Source organism: Heptranchias perlo, unplaced genomic scaffold (genome assembly GCF_035084215.1).
Source record: "Heptranchias perlo isolate sHepPer1 unplaced genomic scaffold, sHepPer1.hap1 HAP1_SCAFFOLD_66, whole genome shotgun sequence".
In the NCBI taxonomy this organism is placed as follows: domain Eukaryota; kingdom Metazoa; phylum Chordata; class Chondrichthyes; order Hexanchiformes; family Hexanchidae; genus Heptranchias; species Heptranchias perlo.
The window spans coordinates 3,993,023-4,011,573 of NW_027139688.1; the positions used below are offsets into that span (position 1 = coordinate 3,993,023).

General features: G+C 47.2%; 1 protein-coding gene across 1 annotated transcript in view; it reads left to right on the top strand.

Annotated features, from left to right (window-relative positions):
* LOC137318188 (probable G-protein coupled receptor 139) overlaps positions 1–16,414 on the top strand; it is a 90,536-nt gene extending 74,122 nt beyond the window's left edge. Inside the window, exon 2 of the mRNA XM_067981146.1 lies at positions 15,513–16,414. Coding sequence (XP_067837247.1) covers positions 15,513–16,414 — 902 coding nt within the window. The remainder of the gene's footprint in view (positions 1–15,512) is intronic.
* The last annotated feature ends 2,137 nt before the right edge of the window (positions 16,415–18,551 follow it).

Consider the following 18,551-nt stretch of genomic DNA (forward strand, 5'->3'; position numbering starts at 1 on the left):
CCTGTGAATCGTGTTGGTGTGATCCTGTGAATGGTGTTGGTGTGATCCTGTGAATGGTGTTGGTGTGATCCTGTGTGAATGGTGTTGGTGTGATCCTGTGAAAGGTGTTGGTGTGATCCTGTGTGAATGGTGTTGGTGTGATCCTGTGTGAATGGTGTTGGTGTGATCCTGTGAATGGTGTTGGTGTGATCCTGTGTGAATGGTGTTGGTGTGATCCTGTGTGAATGGTGTTGGTGTGATCCTGTGAATGGTGTTGGTGTGATCCTGTGTGAATGGTGTTGGTGTGATCCTTTGTGAATGGTGTTGGTGTGATCCTGTGTGAATGGTGTTGGTGTGATCCTGTGTGAATGGTGTTGGTGTGATCCTGTGAATGGTGTTGGTGTGATCCTGTGTGAATGGTGTTGGTGTGATCCTGTGAATGGTGTTGGTGTGATCCTGTGAATGGTGTTGGTGTGATCCTGTGTGAATGGTTTTGGTGTGATCCTGTGTGAATGGTGTTGGTGTGATCCTGTGTGAATGGTGTTGGTGTGATCCTGTGAATGGTGTTGGTGTGATCCTGTGAATGGTGTTGGTGTGATCCTGTGAATGGTGTTGGTGTGATCCTGTGAATGGTGTTGGTGTGATCCTATGAATGATGTTGGTGTGATCCTGTGAATGGTGTTGGTGTGATCCTGTGAATGGTGTTGGTGTGATCCTGTGAATGGTGTTGGTGTGATCCTGTGTGAATGGTGTTGGTGTGATCCTGTGAATGGTGTTGGTGTGATCCTGTGAATGGTGTTGGTGTGATCCTGTGAATGGTGTTGGTGTGATCCTGTGTGAATGGTGTTGGTGTGATCCTGTGAATGGTGTTGGTGTGATCCTGTGAATGGTGTTGGTGTGATCCTGTGAATGGTGTTGGTGTGATCCTGTGTGAATGGTGTTGGTGTGATCCTGTGAATGGTGTTGGTGTGATCCTGTGAATGGTGTTGGTGTGATCCTGTGAATGGTGTTGGTGTGATCCTGTGTGAATGGTGTTGGTGTGATCCTGTGTGAATGGTGTTGGTGTGATCCTGTGTGAATGGTGTTGGTGTGATCCTGTGTGAATGGTGTTGGTGTGATCCTGTGAATGGTGTTGGTGTGATCCTGTGAATGGTGTTGGTGTGATCCTGTGTGAATGGTGTTGGTGTGATCCTGTGAATGGTGTTGGTGTGATCCTGTGTGAATGGTGTTGGTGTGATCCTGTGTGAATGGTGTTGGTGTGATCCTGTGTGAATGGTGTTGGTGTGATCCTGTGAATGGTGTTGGTGTGATCCTGTGAATGGTGTTGGTGTGATCCTGTGAATTGTGTTGGTGTGATCCTGTGTGAATGGTGTTGGTGTGATCCTGTGAATGGTGTTGGTGTGATCCTGTGTGAATGATGTTGGTGTGATCCTGTGTGAATGGTGTTGGTGTGATCCTGTGTGAATGTTGTTGGTGTGATCCTGTGTGAATGGTGTTGGTGTGATCCTGTGTGAATGGTGTTGGTGTGATCCTGTGAATGGTGTTGGTGTGATCCTGTGAATGGTGTTGGTGTGATCCTGTGTGAATGGTGTTGGTGTGATCCTGTGAATGGTGTTGGTGTGATCCTGTGAATGGTGTTGGTGTGATCCTGTGAATGGTGTTGGTGTGATCTTGTGTGAATGGTGTTGGTGTGATCCTGTGAATGGTGTTGGTGTGATCCTGTGTGAATGGTGTTGGTGTGATCCTGTGTGAATGGTGTCGGTGTGTTCCTGTGAATGGTGTTGGTGTGATCCTGTGTGAATGGTGTTGGTGTGATCCTGTGAATGGTGTTGGTGTGATCCTGTGAATGGTGTTGGTGTGATCCTGTGTGAATGGTGTTGGTGTGATCCTGTGAATGGTGTTGGTGTGATCCTGTGAATGGTGTTGCTGTGATCCTGTGAATGGTGTTGGTGTGATCCTGTGAATGGTGTTGGTGTGATCCTGTGTGAATGGTGTTGGTGTGATCCTGTGAATGGTGTTGGTGTGATCCTGTGTGAATGGTGTTGGTGTGATCCTGTGAATGGTGTTGGTGTGATCCTGTGAATGGTGTTGGTGTGATCCTGTATGAATGGTGTTGGTGTGATCCTGTGTGAATGGTGTTGGTGTGATCCTGTGAATGGTGTTGGTGTGATCCTGTGAATGGTGTTGGTGTGATCCTGTGAATGGTGTTGGTGTGATCCTGTGTGAATGGTGTTGGTGTGATCCTGTGTGAATGGTGTTGGTGTGATCCTGTGAATGGTGTTGGTGTGATCCTGTGTGAATGGTGTTGGTGTGATCCTGTGTGAATGGTGTTGGTGTGATCCTGTGTGAATGGTGTTGGTGTGATCCTGTGAATGGTGTTGGTGTGATCCTGTGTGAATGGTGTTGGTGTGATCCTGTGTGAATGGTGTTGGTGTGATCCTGTGAATGGTGTTGGTGTGATCCTGTGTGAATGGTGTTGGTGTGATCCTGTGTGAATGGTGTTGGTGTGATCCTGTGTGAATGGTGTTGGTGTGATCCTGTGAATGGTGTTGGTGTGATCCTGTGTGAATGTTGTTGGTGTGATCCTGTGTGAATGGTGTTGCTGTGATCCTGTGAATGGTGTTGGTGTGATCCTGTGAATGGTGTTGGTGTGATCCTGTGTGAATGGTGTTGGTGTGATCCTGTGAATGGTGTTGGTGTGATCCTGTGAATGGTGTTGGTGTGATCCTGTGAATGGTGTTGGTGTGATCCTGTGAATGGTGTTGGTGTGATCCTGTGTGAATGGTGTTGGTGTGATCCTGTGAATGGTGTTGGTGTGATCCCTGTGAATGGTGTTGGTGTGATCCTGTGAATGGTGTTGGTGTGATCCTGTGAATGGTGTTGGTGTGATCCTGTGAATGGTGTTGGTGTGATCCTGTGTGAATGGTGTTGGTGTGATCCTGTGTGAATGGTGTTGGTGTGATCCTGTGTGAATGGTGTTGGTGTGATCCTGTGAATGGTGTTGGTGTGATCCTGTGTGAATGGTGTTGGTGTGATCCTGTGTGAATGGTGTTGGTGTGATCCTGTGAATGGTGTTGGTGTGATCCTGTGTTAAATGGTGTTGGTGTGATGCTGTGTGAATGGTGTTTGGTGTGATCCTGTGTGAATGGTGTTGGTGTGATCCTGTGAATGGTGTTGGTGTGATCCTGTGTGAATGGTGTTGGTAGTGTGATCCTGTGAATGGTGTTGGTGTGATCCTGTGAATGGTGTTGGTGTGATCCTGTGAATGGTGTTGGTGTGATCCTGTGAATGGTGTTGGTGTGATCCTGTGTGAATGGTGTTGGTGTGATCCTGTGAATGGTGTTGGTGTGATCCTGTGTGAATGGTGTTGGTGTGATCCTGTGAATGGTGTTGGTGTGATCCTGTGAATGTTGTTGGTGTGATCCTGTGTGAATGGTGTTGGTGTGATCCTGTGTGAATGGTGTTGGTGTGATCCTGTGAATGGTGTTGGTGTGATCCTGTGTGAATGGTGTTGGTGTGATCCTGTGTGAATGGTGTTGGTGTGATCCTGTGTGAATGGTGTTGGTGTGATCCTGTGTGAATGGTGTTGGTGTGATCCTGTGAATGGTGTTGGTGTGATCCTGTGAATGGTGTTGGTGTGATCCTGTGAATGGTGTTGGTGTGATCCTGTGAATGGTGTTGGTGTGATCCTGTGAATGGTGTTGGTGTGATCCTGTGTGAATGGTGTTGGTGTGATCCTGTGTGAATGGTGTTGGTGTGATCCTGTGAATGGTGTCGGTGTGATCCTGTGTGAATGGTGTTGGTGTGATCCTGTGTCAATGGTGTTGGTGTGATCCTGTGAATGGTGTGGGTGAGATCCTGTGAATGGTGTTGGTGTGATCCTGTGAATGGTGTTGGTGTGATCCTGTGTGAATGGTGTTGGTGTGATCCTGTGTGAATGGTGTTGGTGTGATCCTGTGAATGGTGTTGGTGTGATCCTGTGTGAATGGTGTTGGTGTGGATCCTGTGTGAATGGTGTTGGTGTGATCCTGTGAATGGTGTTGCTGTGATCCTGTGAATGGTGTTGGTGTGATCCTGTGAATGGTGTTGGTGTGATCCTGTGAATGGTGTTGCTGTGATCCTGTGAATGGTGTTGAGGTGTGATCCTGTGAATGGTGTTTGGTGTGATCCTGTGAATGGTGTTGGTGTGATCCTGTGTGAATGGTGTTGGTGTGATCCTGTGTGAATGGTGTTGGTGTGATCCTGTGTGAATGGTGTTGGTGTGTGATCCTGTGTGAATGGTGTTGGTGTGATCCTGTGTGAATGGTGTTGGTGTGATCCTGTGTGAATGGTGTTGGTGTGATCCTGTGAATGGTGTTGGTGTGATGCTGTGTGAATGGTGTTTGGTGTGATCCTGTGAATGGTGTTGGTGTGATCCTGTGAATGGTGTTGGTGTGATCCTGTGAATGGTGTTGGTGTGATCCTGTGAATGGTGTTGGTGTGATCCTGTGAATGGTGTTGGTGTGATCCTGTGTGAATGGTGTTGGTGTGATCCTGTGAATGGTGTTGGTGTGATCCTGTGTGAATGGTGTTGGGTGTGATCCTGTGTGAATGGTGTTGGTGTGATCCTGTGAATGGTGTTTGTGTGATCCTGTGAATGGTGTTGGTGTGATCCTGTGAATGGTGTTGGTGTGATCCTGTGAATGGTGTTGGTGTGATCCTGTGTGAATGGTGTTGGTGTGATCCTGTGAATGGTGTTGGTTGTGATCCTGTGAATGGTGTTGGTGTGATCCTGTGAATGGTGTTGGTGTGATCCTGTGAATGGTGTTGGTGTGATCCTGTGTGAATGGTGTTGGTGTGATCCTGTGAATGGTGTTGGTGTGATCCTGTGAATGGTGTTGGTGTGATCCTGTGTGAATGGTGTTTGTGTGATCCTGTGAATGGTGTTGGTTGTGATCCTGTGAATGGTGTTGGTGTGATCCTGTGAATGGTGTTGGTGTGATCCTGTGAATGGTGTTGGTGTGATCCTGTGAATGGTGTTGGTGTGATCCTGTGTGAATGGTGTTGGTGTGATCCTGTGAATGGTGTTGGTGTGATCCTGTGAATGGTGTTGGTGTGATCCTGTGAATGGTGTTGGTGTGATCCTGTGTGAATGGTGTTGGTGTGATCCTGTGTGAATGGTGTTGGTGTGATCCTGTGAATGGTGTTGGTGTGATCCTGTGAATGGTGTTGGTGTGATCCTGTGATGGTGTTGGTTGTGATCCTGTGAATGGTGTTGGTGTGATCCTGTGTGAATGGTGTTGGTGTGATCCTGTGAATGGTGTTGGTGTGATCCTGTGTGAATTTTGGGTGGACTGTTGTTGGTGTGATCCTGTGAATGGTGTTGGTGTGATCCTGTGAATGGTGTTGGTGTGATCCTGTGAATGGTGTTGGTGTGATCCTGTGTGAATGGTGTTGGTGTGATCCTGTGTGAATGGTGTTGGTGTGATCCTGTGAATGGTGTTGTTGGTGTGATCCTGTGAATGGTGTTGGTGTGATCCTGTGAATGGTGTTGGTTGTGATCCTGTGAATGGTGTTGGTGTGATCCTGTGTGAATGGTGTTGGTGTGATCCTGTGAATGGTGTTGGTGTGATCCTGTGAATGGTGTTGGTGTGATCCTGTGTGAATGGTGTTGGTGTGATCCTGTGTGAATGGTGTTGGTGTGGATCCTGTGTGAATGGTGTTGGTGTGATCCTGTGTGAATGGTGTTGGTGTGATCCTGTGAATGGTGTTGGTGTGATCCTGTGAATGGTGGTTGGTGTGATCCTGTGTGAATGGTGTTGGTGTGATCCTGTGTGAATGGTGTTGGTGTGATCCTGTGAATGGTGTTGGTGTGATCCTGTGAATGGTGTTGGTGTGATCCTGTGTGAATGGTGTTGGTGTGATCCTGTGTGAATGGTGTTGGTGTGATCCTGTGTGAATGGTGTTGGTGTGATCCTGTGAATGGTGTTGGTGTGATCCTGTGAATGGTGTTGGTGTGATCCTGTGTGAATGGTGTTGGTGTGATCCTATGTGAATGGTGTTGCTGTGATCCTGTGTGAATGGTGTTGGTGTGATCCTGTGAATGGTGTTGGTGTGATCCTGTGTGAATGGTGTTGGTGTGATCCTGTGTGAATGGTGTTGGTGTGATCCTGTGAATGGTGTTGGTGTGATCCTGTGTGAATGGTGTTGGTGTGATCCTGTGTGAATGGTGTTGGTGTGATCCTGTGAATGGTGTTGGTGTGATCCTGTGTGAATGGTGTTGGTGTGATCCTGTGAATGGTGTTGGTGTGATCCTGTGAATTGTGTTGGTGTGATCCTGTGAATGGTGTTGGTGTGATCCTGTGAATGGTGTTGGTGTGATCCTGTGTGAATGGTGTTGGTGTGATCCTGTGTGAATGGTGTTGGTGTGATCCTGTGTGAATGGTGTTGGTGTGATCCTGTGTGAATGGTGTTGGTGTGATCCTGTGAATGGTGTTGGTGTGATCCTGTGTGAATGGTGTTGGTGTGATCCTGTGTGAATGGTGTTGGTGTGATCCTGTGTGATGGTGTTGGTGTGATCCTGTGTGAATGGTGTTGGTGTGATCCTGTGAATGGTGTTGGTGTGATCCTGTGAATGGTGTTGGTGTGATCCTGTGAATGGTGTTGGTGTGATCCTGTGAATGGTGTTGGTGTGATCCTGTGTGAATGGTGTTGTGTGATCCTGTGAATGGTGTTGGTGTGATCCTGTGTGAATGGTGTTGGTGTGATCCTGTGAATGGTGTTGGTGTGATCCTGTGTGAATGGTGTTGGTGTGATCCTGTGAATGGTGTTGGTGTGATCCTGTGTGAATGGTGTTGGTGTGATCCTGTGAATGGTGTTGGTGTGATCCTGTGAATGGTGTTGGTGTGATCCTGTGAATGGTGTTGGTGTGATCCTGTGAATGATGTTGGTGTGATCCTGTGTGAATGGTGTTGGTGTGATCCTGTGAATGGTGTTGGTGTGATCCTGTGTGAATGGTGTTGGTGTGATCCTGTGAAAGGTGTTGGTGTGATCCTGTGAATGGTGTTGGTGTGATCCTGTGAATGGTGTTGGTGTGATCCTGTGAATGGTGTTGGTGTGATCCTGTGAATGGTGTTGGTGTGATCCTGTGAATGGTGTTGGTGTGATCCTGTGAATGGTCTTGGTGTGATCCTGTGAATGGTGTTGGTGTGATCCTGTGAATGGTGTTGGTGTGATCCTGTGAATGGTGTTGGTGTGATCCTGTGTGAATGATGTTGGTGTGATCCTGTGTGAATGGTGTTGGTGTGATCCTGTGTGAATGGTGTTGGTGTGATCCTGTGTGAATGGTGTTGGTGTGATCCTGTGTGAATGGTGTTGGTGTGATCCTGTGAATGGTGTTGGTGTGATCCTGTGAATGGTGTTGGTGTGATCCTGTGTGAATGGTGTTGGTGTGATCCTGTGAATGGTGTTGGTGTGATCCTGTGAATGGTGTTGGTGTGATCCTGTGAATGGTGTTGGTGTGATCCTGTGTGAATGGTGTTGGTGTGATCCTGTGAATGGTGTTGGTGTGATCCTGTGAATGGTGTTGGTGTGATCCTGTGAATGGTGTTGGTGTGATCCTGTGTGAATGGTGTTGGTGTGATCCTGTGAATGGTGTTGGTGTGATCCTGTGTGAATGGTGTTGGTGTGATCCTGTGTGAATGATGTTGGTGTGATCCTGTGAATGGTGTTGGTGTGATCCTGTGAATCGTGTGGGTGTGATCCTGTGTGAATGGTGTTGGTGTGATCCTGTGAATGGTGTTGGTGTGATCCTGTGTGAATGGTGTTGGTGTGATACTGTGAGTGGTGTTGGTGTGATCCTGTGAATGGTGTTGGTGTGATCCTGTGTGAATGGTGTTGGTGTGATCCTGTGAATGGTGTTGGTGTGATCCTGTGAATGGTGTTGGTGTGATCCTGTGAATGGTGTTGGTGTGATCCTGTGAATGGTGTTGGTGTGATCCTGTGTGAATGGTGTTGGTGTCATCCTGTGAATCGTTTTGGTGTGATCCTGTGAATGGTGTTGGTGTGATCCTGTGAATGGTGTTGGTGTGATCCTGTGTGAATGGTGTTGGTGTGATCCTGTGAATGGTGTTGGTGTGATCCTGTGAATGGTGTTGGTGTGATCCTGTGTGAATGGTGTTGGTGTGATCCTGTGAATGGTGTTGGTGTGATCCTGTGTGAATGGTGTTGGTGTGATCCTGTGAATGGTGTTGGTGTGATCCTGTGAATGGTGTTGGTGTGATCCTGTGTGAATGGTGTTGGTGTGATCCTGTGAATGGTGTTGGTGTGATCCTGTGTGAATGGTGTTGGTGTGATCCTGTGTGAATGGTGTTGGTGTGATCCTGTGAATGATGTTGGTGTGATCCTGTGAATGGTGTTGGTGTGATCCTGTGTGAATGGTGTTGGTGTGATCCTGTGTGAATGGTGTTGGTGTGATCCTGTGTGAATGGTGTTGGTGTGATCCTGTGAATGGTGTTGGTGTGATCCTGTGAATGGTGTTGGTGTGATCCTGTGAATGGTGTTGGTGTGATCCTGTGTGAATGGTGTTGGTGTGATCCTGTGAATGGTGTTGGTGTGATCCTGTGTGAATGGTGTTGGTGTGATCCTGTGAATGGTGTTGGTGTGATCCTGTGAATGGTGTTGGTGTGATCCTGTGTGAATGGTGTTGGTGTGATCCTGTGTGAATACGACATGTACACTATTCAGCTCTGACCATTATACCACATGTACAATATTCAGCTCTGACCATTATAGTACATGTGCAATTTTCACCTCTGACCATAATACGACAAGTACAATATTCAGCTCTGACCATTATAGTACATGTACAATATTCACCTCTGACCATAATACGACATGTACAATATTCACCTCTGACCGTAATACGACATGTACAATATTCACCTCTGACCATAATACGACATGTGCAATATTCAGCTCTGACCATTATACCACATGTACAATATTCAGCTCTGAACATTATAGCACATGTACAATATTCAGCTCTGACCATTATACGACATGTACAATATTCAGCTCTATTGAGGTAAGACCATAAGACCATAAGAGATAGGAGCAGGAGTAGGCCATTCGGCCCCTCGACCCTGCTCCCGCCATTCAATGAGATCATGGCTGATCTGATTTTTACCTCAACTCCACTTTCCCGCCCTTTCTCCATATCCTTTGACTGCCTTGCTGATCAAAAATGTGTCTAACTCAGCCTTGAATGTATTCAATGACTCAGCCTCCACAGCTTTTTGGGGTAAAGAATTCCAAAGATTAACAAGCCTCTGGGAGAAGAAATTCTTCCTCATTTCCACCTTAAATGAGCGACCCCTTATTCTGAGACTGTGCCCCCTAGTTTTAGATTCCCCCATGAGGGGTAACATCCTCTCAGCATCTACCCTGTCGAGTCCCCTCAGAATCTTGTATGTTTCAATAAAGTCTCCTCTCATTCTTCTAAACTCCAATGAGTATGGACCCAACCTGTTCAATCTCTCCTCATAAGACGACCCTTCCATACCCGGAATCAACCGAGTGAACCTTCTCTGAAATGCCTCCAATGCAAGTATGTCCTTCCTTAAATAAGGGCACCAGAACTGTACGCAGTATTCCAGGTGTGGTCTCACCAGCACCCTGCACAGTTGTAGCATGACTTCCCTGCTTTTATATTCCATCCCCTTATCGAAATAAAGGCTAATATTCCGTTTGCCTTCTGGATTACCTGCTGCACCTGTATGTTGACTTTTTGTGTTTCATGTACGAGAACACCCAGATCCCTCTGCACGGCACCATTTTGTAGCATTTCTCCATTCAAATAATAGTTTACTTTATTATTTTTCCTCCCAAAGTGGATGACTTCACATTTTCCCACATTATATTCCATCTGCCAAATTTTTGCCCATTCGTTTAACCTGTCAATATCCCTTTGTGGACACTTTGTGTCCTCATCGCAACTTGCTTTTCCACCTATCTTTGTATCATCAGCAAATTTGATCACAAGACACTCTGTTCCTTCATCCAAGTCATTGATATATATTGTAAATAGTTGAGGCCCCAGCACTGAGTCCTGCGGCACCCCACTAGTTACAGATTGCCATTTTGAAAATGACCCTTTTATCCCGACTCTTTGTTTTCTGTTCGTTAGCCAATCCTCTATCCATGCCAGTATATTACTCCCAAAACCATGAGCTCTTATGTTGTGCAGTTATCTTTTATGTGGCACCTTATCGAATGCCTTTTGGAAATCCAAATTTCCTGCATCCATTGGTTCCCCTTTATCCATCCTGCCCGTTACTTCCTCAAAGAACTCTAATAAATTTGTCAGAAACGATTTCCCGTTCATAAAACCATGTTGACTCTCCTTGATTGTATTATGAGTCTCCAAATGCCCTCTACTACTTCTTAATAATGGATTCTTGCATTTTCCCAATGACAGATGTTAGGCTAACTGGTCTATAGTTACTTGCTTTCTGTCTCACTCCCTTCTTGAATAGGGGTGTTACGTTTGCGGTTTTCCAATCCACTGGGACCTTTCTACTGAATTCTGGAAGATTACAACCAATGCATCCACTATCTCTGTAGCCACTTCCTTTAAGACCCTCGGATGCAAGCCATCAGGTCCAGGGGACTTGTCAGCCTTTCGACCCATTAGTTTACCTAGTACTTTTTCTCCAGTGGTAGTGATTGTTTTTAGTTCCTCCCTCCCCTTTGCCCCTTGATGTTCTACTATTATTGGTATATTATTACTGTGAAGACAGATACAAAATATCTGTTCAATTCCTCTGCCGTTCACTTGTTTTCCAATATTATTTCCCCAGTCTCATCCTCTAAGGGAACAATGTTTACTTTAGCGACCCTCTTCCTTTTTATATACTTGTAGCAGCTTTAACTGTCAGTTTTTATATTTCTTGCAAGTTTACTCTCATAATTTATTTTCTCCCTCAGGCGGTGTGGGTATGGGTGGTTTGTTATACAGTCCGTGGGGGGTCACAGAGCGGGCGGTGTGGGTATGGGTGGTTTGTTATACAGTCCATGGGCGGGGTCACAGAGCGGGCGGTGTGGGTATGGGTGGTTAGTTATACATCAATGGCCGGGGTCACAGAGCGGGCGGAGTGGGTATGGGTGGTTTGTTATACAGTCAATGGGCGGGGTCACAGTGCGGGCGGTGTGGGTATGGGTGGTTTGTTATGAAATCAATGGGCGGGGTCACAGAGTGGACGGTGTGGGTAAGGGTGGTTTGTTATACAGTCAATGGGCGGGGTCACAGAGCGGGCGGTGTGGGTAAGGGTGGTTTGTTATACAGTCAATGGGGGGGTCACAGAGCGGGCGGTGTGGGTATGGGTGGTTTGTTATGAAATCAATGGGCGGGGTCACAGAGTGGACGGTGTGGGTAAGGGTGGTTTGTTATACAGTCCATGGGCGGGGTCACAGAGCGGGCGGTGTGGGTAAGGGTGGTTTGTTATACAGTCAATGGGCGGGGTCACAGAGCGGGCGGTGTGGGTATGGGTGGTTTGTTATACAGTCAATGGGGGGGTCACAGAGCGGGCGGTGTGGGTATGGGTGGTTTGTTATACAGTCAATGGGCGGGGTCACAGAGCGGGCGGTGTGGGTATGGGTGGTTTGTTATACAGTCAATGGGGGGGTCACAGAGCGGGCGGTGTGGGTATGGGTGGTTTGTTATACAGTCAATGGGCGGGGTCACAGAGCGGGCGGAGTGGGTATGGGTGGTTTGTTATACAGTCAATGGGCGGGGTCACAGAGCGGGCGGTGTGGGTATGGGTGGTTTGTTATACAGTCAATGGGGGGGTCACAGAGCGGGCGGTGTGGGTATGGGTGGTTTGTTATACAGTCAATGGGGGGGTCACAGAGCGGGCGGTGTGGGTATGGGTGGTTTGTTATACCGTCCATGGGCGGGGTCACAGAGCGGGCGGTGTGGGTATGGGTGGTTTGTTATACAGTCCATGGTGGGGTCACAGAGCGGGCGGTGTGGGTATGGGTGGTTTGTTATACAGTCCATGGTGGGGTCACAGAGCGGGCGGTGTGGGTATGGGTGGTTTGTTATACAGTCCATGGGCGGGGTCACAGAGCGGGCGGTGTGGGTATGGGTGGTTTGTTATACAGTCCATGGGGGGTTCACAGAGTGGGCGGTGTGGGTATAGGTGGTTTGTTATACAGTCCATGGGCGGGGTCACAGAGCGGGCGGTGTGGGTATGGGTGGTTTGTTATACAGTCAATGGGCGGGGTCACAGAGCGGGCGGTGTGGGTATGGGTGGTTTGTTATACAGTCAATGGGGGGTCGCAGAGCGGGCGGTGTGGGTATGGATGGTTTGTTGTACACTCCGTCCAGTATTCAGTTACTTTGACCTCAATAGTTCTGATTTTTGGGTGTGTGGTGAAACGGTCGGCGAGTACGATCCTGATTTGTGTCCTGGTCCATTTCCAGTTTCAGACTCAGATACTTTTCCTGTCACCGAATTTAGTAACAAAACTATAAATTCTGGAAAAGAACCTGGCCTATTTATAAAGAGAATCATTTTAACTTTGGGTGATGGTATGGAATGGGCGATATTGAATTATCCGCCAATGCTTCACCCATTATCCCCCCATTATCCACCCATTATCCCCCCATTATCCACCCATTATCCCCCATTATCCACCCATTATTCCCCCATTATCCACCCATTATCCCCCCATTATCCACCCATTATCCCCCATTATCCCCATTATCCACCCATTATCCCCCATTATCCACCCATTATTCCCCCATTATCCACCCATTATCCCCCCATTATCCACCCATTATCCCCCATTATCCACCCATTATCCCCCATTATCCACCCATTATCCCCCATTATCCACCCATTATCCCCCATTATCCACCCATTATCCCCCATTATCCACCCATTATCCCCCATTATCCACCCATTATCCCCCCATTATCCACCCATTATCCCCCATTATCCCCCATTATCCACCCATTATCCACCCATTATCCACCCATTATCCCCCCATTATCCACCCATTATCCACCCATTATCCACCCATTATCCACCCATTATCCCCCATTATCCACCCATTATCCCCTATTATCCACCCATTATCCCCCATTATCCCCCATTATCCACCCATTATCCACCCATTATCCACCCATTATCCCCCCATTATCCCCCATTATCCACCCATTATCCACCCATTATCCCCCCATTATCCCGCCATTATCCACTCATTATCCCCCCATTATCCACTCATTATCCCCCCATTATCCCCCCATTATCCGCCCATTATCCGTCCATTATCCCCCCATTATCCCCCCATTATCCCCCATTATCTGCCCATTATCCCTCATTATCCAACCATTATCCCCCATTTTCCGCCCATTATACACCCATTATCCCCCATTATCCCCCCATTATCCGCCCATTATCCCCATTATCCCCCATTATCCACCCATTATCCCCCATTATCCACCCATTATCCCCCATTATCCACCCATTATCCCCCATTATCCACCCATTATCCCCCATTATCCACCCATTATCCCCCCATTATCCACCCATTATCCACCCATTATCCACCCATTATCCACCCATTATCCACCCATTATCCACCCATTATCCCCCATTATCCACCCATTATCCCCTATTATCCACCCATTATCCCCCATTATCCCCCATTATCCACCCATTATCCACCCATTATCCACCCATTATCCCCCCATTATCCCCCATTATCCACCCATTATCCACCCATTATCCCCCCATTATCCCGCCATTATCCACTCATTATCCACCCATTATCTCCCCATTATCCACTCATTATCCACCCATTATCTCCTCATTATCCATCCATTATCCACTCATTATCCCCCCATTATCCCCCCATTATCCGCCCATTATCCGTCCATTATCCCCCCATTATCCCCCCATTATCCCCCATTATCTGCCCATTATCCCTCATTATCCAACCATTATCCCCCATTTTCCGCCCATTATACACCCATTATCCCCCATTATCCCCCCATTATCCGCCCATTATCCCCATTATCCGCCCATTACTCCCCATTATCCGCCCAAGATCCGCCCATTATCCACTCATTATCCATTCATTATCCGCCCATTATCCCCCATTATCCGCCTGAGTTCCGCCCATTATCCCCCATTATCCCAACATTATCCGCCCATTATCCCCCCATTATCCACACGTTATCTGCTATTATCCCCCCATTATCCGCCGATTATCCCCCCATTATCCACCCATTATCCCAACATTATCCGCCCATTATCCCCCATTATCCGCCCGAGTTCCGCCCATTATCCACCCATTATCCCCCCTTTATCCCCCCATTATCCACTCGTTATCTGCTATTATCCCCCATTATCCGCCGATTATCCCCCCATTATCCATCCATTATCCCCCCATTATCCCCCCATTATCCACTCGTTATCTGCTATTATCCCCCCATTATCCGCCGATTATCCCCCCATTATCCACCCATTATCCGCCCAAGATCCGCCCATTATCCACTCATTATCCACCCATTATCCCACCATTATCCGCCCATTATCCCCCATTATCCGCTCGAGTTCCGCCCATTATCCCCCCATTATCCGCCTATTATCCACCCATTATCCACTCATTATCTGCCATTATCCCCCCATTATCCGCCTATTATCCACCACGTTGTATTTTCCTGTGCATTGAAGTCAATGGAGGGAAGAAATCGGGCAGGGGATATAAGAGGCGGCCAATTTCAATTATCCTGTTTCACACCATCCCCAACATTCCAATTACCCCCAACATAGGAACCTAGACAATAGGAGCAGGAGTAGGCCATTCGGCCCTTCGAGCCTGCTCCGCCATTCAATATGGTCATTGCTGATCCTCTCTCTCAATACCATATTCCCGCTCTCTCCCCATTCCTCTTGATGCCTTCTGTGTCTAGAAATCTATCTAGCTCCTTCTTAAATATATTCAGTGACTTGGTCTCCACAGCCTTCTGTGGTAGAGAATTCCATAGGTTCACCACCCTCTGAGTGAAGAAATTTCTCCTCATCTCAGTCCTAAATGTCCTACTCCTGTATCCTGAGACTGTGACCCCTCGTTCTGGACCCCCCAGCCAGGGGAAACATCCTCCCTGCATCCAGCCTGTCCAGCTCTGTCAGAATTTTATATGTTTCAATGAGATCCCCTCTCATTCTTCTAAGCTCGAGTGAATACAGGCCTAGTCGACCCAATCTCTCCTCATACGACAATCCCGCCATCCCAGGAATCAGTCTGGTGAACCTTCGCTGCACTCCCTCTATGGCAAGTATATCCTTTCTTATGTAAGGAGACCAAAACTGCACACAATACTCCTGGTGTTGTCTCACTAAGGCTCTGCATAACCACGTTGAAACTATAGGGAATGGTTAGTTTGTCTATAAATCCCACTGCAATGGTCTAATTTGAATTCTGATTTTGGTTTTGTTCTATAAATGTAATTTGATCGATAAGACACATTTTTATTCTTGCAGTTAATCTATTGGCGATTGTGATCCTGTCCCGAGGAAAATGCGGACTCTCCACCTGCATCACTCGCTACCTGGTGGCCATGGCAGCGGCGGATCTACTGGTCATTATCGCCGAAGTGATTTTGTATCGCGTTAGCCGTTATTATTTTCCAGGTTCGTTCCTGGAGATCACTCCCGTATGCAGTGTCCACGCCGTCCTGATTTACGCGGCGACAGACTGCTCCGTGTGGCTAACAGTCGCTTTCACCTTCGACCGGCTGCTGGCCATTTGTTGTCCGAAGCTGAAAACGAGTTACTGCACAGAGAAAGTCGCAACTGGGGTCATAACAACGGTGATTGCGCTGAGTTTCTCCAGACAGATTCCTCGGTACTTTGCTAATGAGCCTGAATATGTAGCTGATGGTGTATCATGGAACTGCCAAGTAATATCAGGTTATTATACCTTACCGGGCTGGATAGCATTTGACTGGCTTGACACCGTTTTAACCCCTGTTCTACCATTCATTTTGATTCTGCTGTTCAATGCTTTGACTGTCAGACACATTTTAGTGGCCAGTCGAGTCCGCAGGGGATTTCAGCTCAGCATCAACAGAGCGAAACAAAGTGACCGAACGATGGAGAACCGGAAAAAATCCATTGTTTTACTCATCAGCATATCCGGCAGCTTCATCCTGTTATGGCTGGCGTATGTTGTGCAATTTCTTCACTATCAAATCGCAAATTACTATGACTCTGCCGGTCCGCACGACCCGGTTTATATCTTCCAGCAAACTGCATATATGTTGCAGGTTTCGAGTTGCTGCACGAACACATGTATTTATGCGGTGACCCAGACTAAATTCAGAGAGGAGTTGAAGAATGTGATCAAATGTCCCCTTCGTGTAATTGGTAAAATTGTGAAATAATGAATTCCAACCGCGGATTACTTCCCACATTACAACCCGCGTCAGATTACTTCCCACATTACAACCCGGGTCAGATTACTTCCCACATTACAACCCGCGTCAGATTACTTCCCACATTACAACCCGGGTCAGATTACTTCCCACATTACAACCCGGGTCAGATTACTTCCCACATTACAACCCGGGTCAGATTACTTCCCACACTACAACCCGGGTCAGATTACTTCCCACATTACAACCCGGGTCAGATTACTTCCCACACTACAACCCGGGTCAGATTACTTCCCACATTACAAACTGGGTCAGATTACCTCCCACATTACAAACCAGCTCGGATTACATCCCACATTACAAACTAGGTCAGATTACTTCCCACATTACAAACCGGGTCAGATTACTTCCCACATGACATACCGGGTCAGATTACTTCCCACATTACCAACCGGGTCAGATTACCTCCCACATTATAAACCGGGTCAGATTACTTCCCACATTACTGACTGGATCAGATTACTTCCCACATTACAAACCGGGTCAGATTATTTCCCACATTACAAACCGGGTCAGATTACTTCCCACATGACACACTGGGTCAGATTACTTCCCACATTACACACTGGGTCAGATTACTTCCCACATTACAAACCGGGTCAGATTATTTCCCACATTACAAATCGGGTCAGATTACTTCCCACATTACAAACCGGGTTAGATTACTTTCCACATTACAAACCGGGTCAGATTACTTCCCGCATTACAAACTGGGTCAGATTACTTCCCACATTACAAACCGGGTCAGATTACTTCCCACATTACACACTGGGTCAGATTACTTCCCGCATTACAAACTGGGTCAGATTACTTCCCACATTACAAACCGGGTCAGATTACTTCCCACATTACACACTGGGTCAGATTACTTCCCACATTACAAACCGGGTCAGATTACTTCCCACATTACAAACCGGGTCAGATTACTTCCCCCATTACAAACCGGGTCAGGTTACTTCTGTAAATTTACTACAACAGTTTAACAATGGGAATTGCAGTCCACCCATTGAAGTAATTTATAGCCGTGGCACATTTTAAGGTTAAACTTGACAGTGAGGATACCCACTCGGGGTATTACTCTACATTACTCCGAGAATTATATTCTGATAGAACTATAACGGTATTTAAAATAAAAAACACAAATTCTCAATGCCAGCAATTCTACTCATTATTCGCTGTCCTCCAACTGACAATCTGAAAGATCCCGGGGACAGTGTAAATCACGGCGAGAATCAATATTGTAACTTTACTTCTTTTTCGTAAAAACAGACTTTGTCCCAGCATCAGATACAAATGTAAAATAAAAACTGTCCGGTTCCTCACTGAGCTTCCTTCACTAGGGGCGAGGTCTGAGAGAGTGCCGGGTTCAGTATCACTCACACGGTAGGGGTGGGTCTCAGCTTCTCCATCAATGAATTCAATGGAAAATCGGACGGGCGTAGAACGGGCGGCCGATTCGCCACCTCCTGTTTGAAATTGATTTTCACCCCCCTTGTCTGTCAGCTTTGTTAATGTCACTTGTAGCAAGGACAGTGACGGACAAATGGGACGGACTGAGGTGGCTGATCGAGTCAGCCTTACTGCCGTGTTGGTGGCTAGATATTTAATGGGCCGATTGGGATTCATCAAATACCGCAGATGGCAGAACCTTTCAGAAATATTTAGGGACTCGATAGCACGTTGGTTCTGTTAAGGAACGAGAGAAGATCAGATCTAGTCTCCTTATCCAGGAGGGACCTGGGTAATCTAGTCTCCTTATCTAGGAGGGACCTGGGTAATCTAGTCTCCTTATCTAGGAGGGACCTGGGTAATCTAGTCTCCTTATCTAGGAGGGACCTGGGTAATCTAGTCTCCTTATCCAGGAGGGACCTGGGTAATCTAGTCTCCTTATCCAGGAGGGACCTGGGTAATCTAGTCTCCTTATCCAGGAGGGACCTGGGTAATCTAGTCTCCTTATCTAGGAGGGACCTGGGTAATCTAGTCTCCTTATCTAGGAGGGACCTGGGTAATCTAGTCTCCTTATCTAGGAGGGACCTGGGTAATCTAGTCTCCTTATCCAGGAGGGACCTGGGTAATCTAGTCTCCT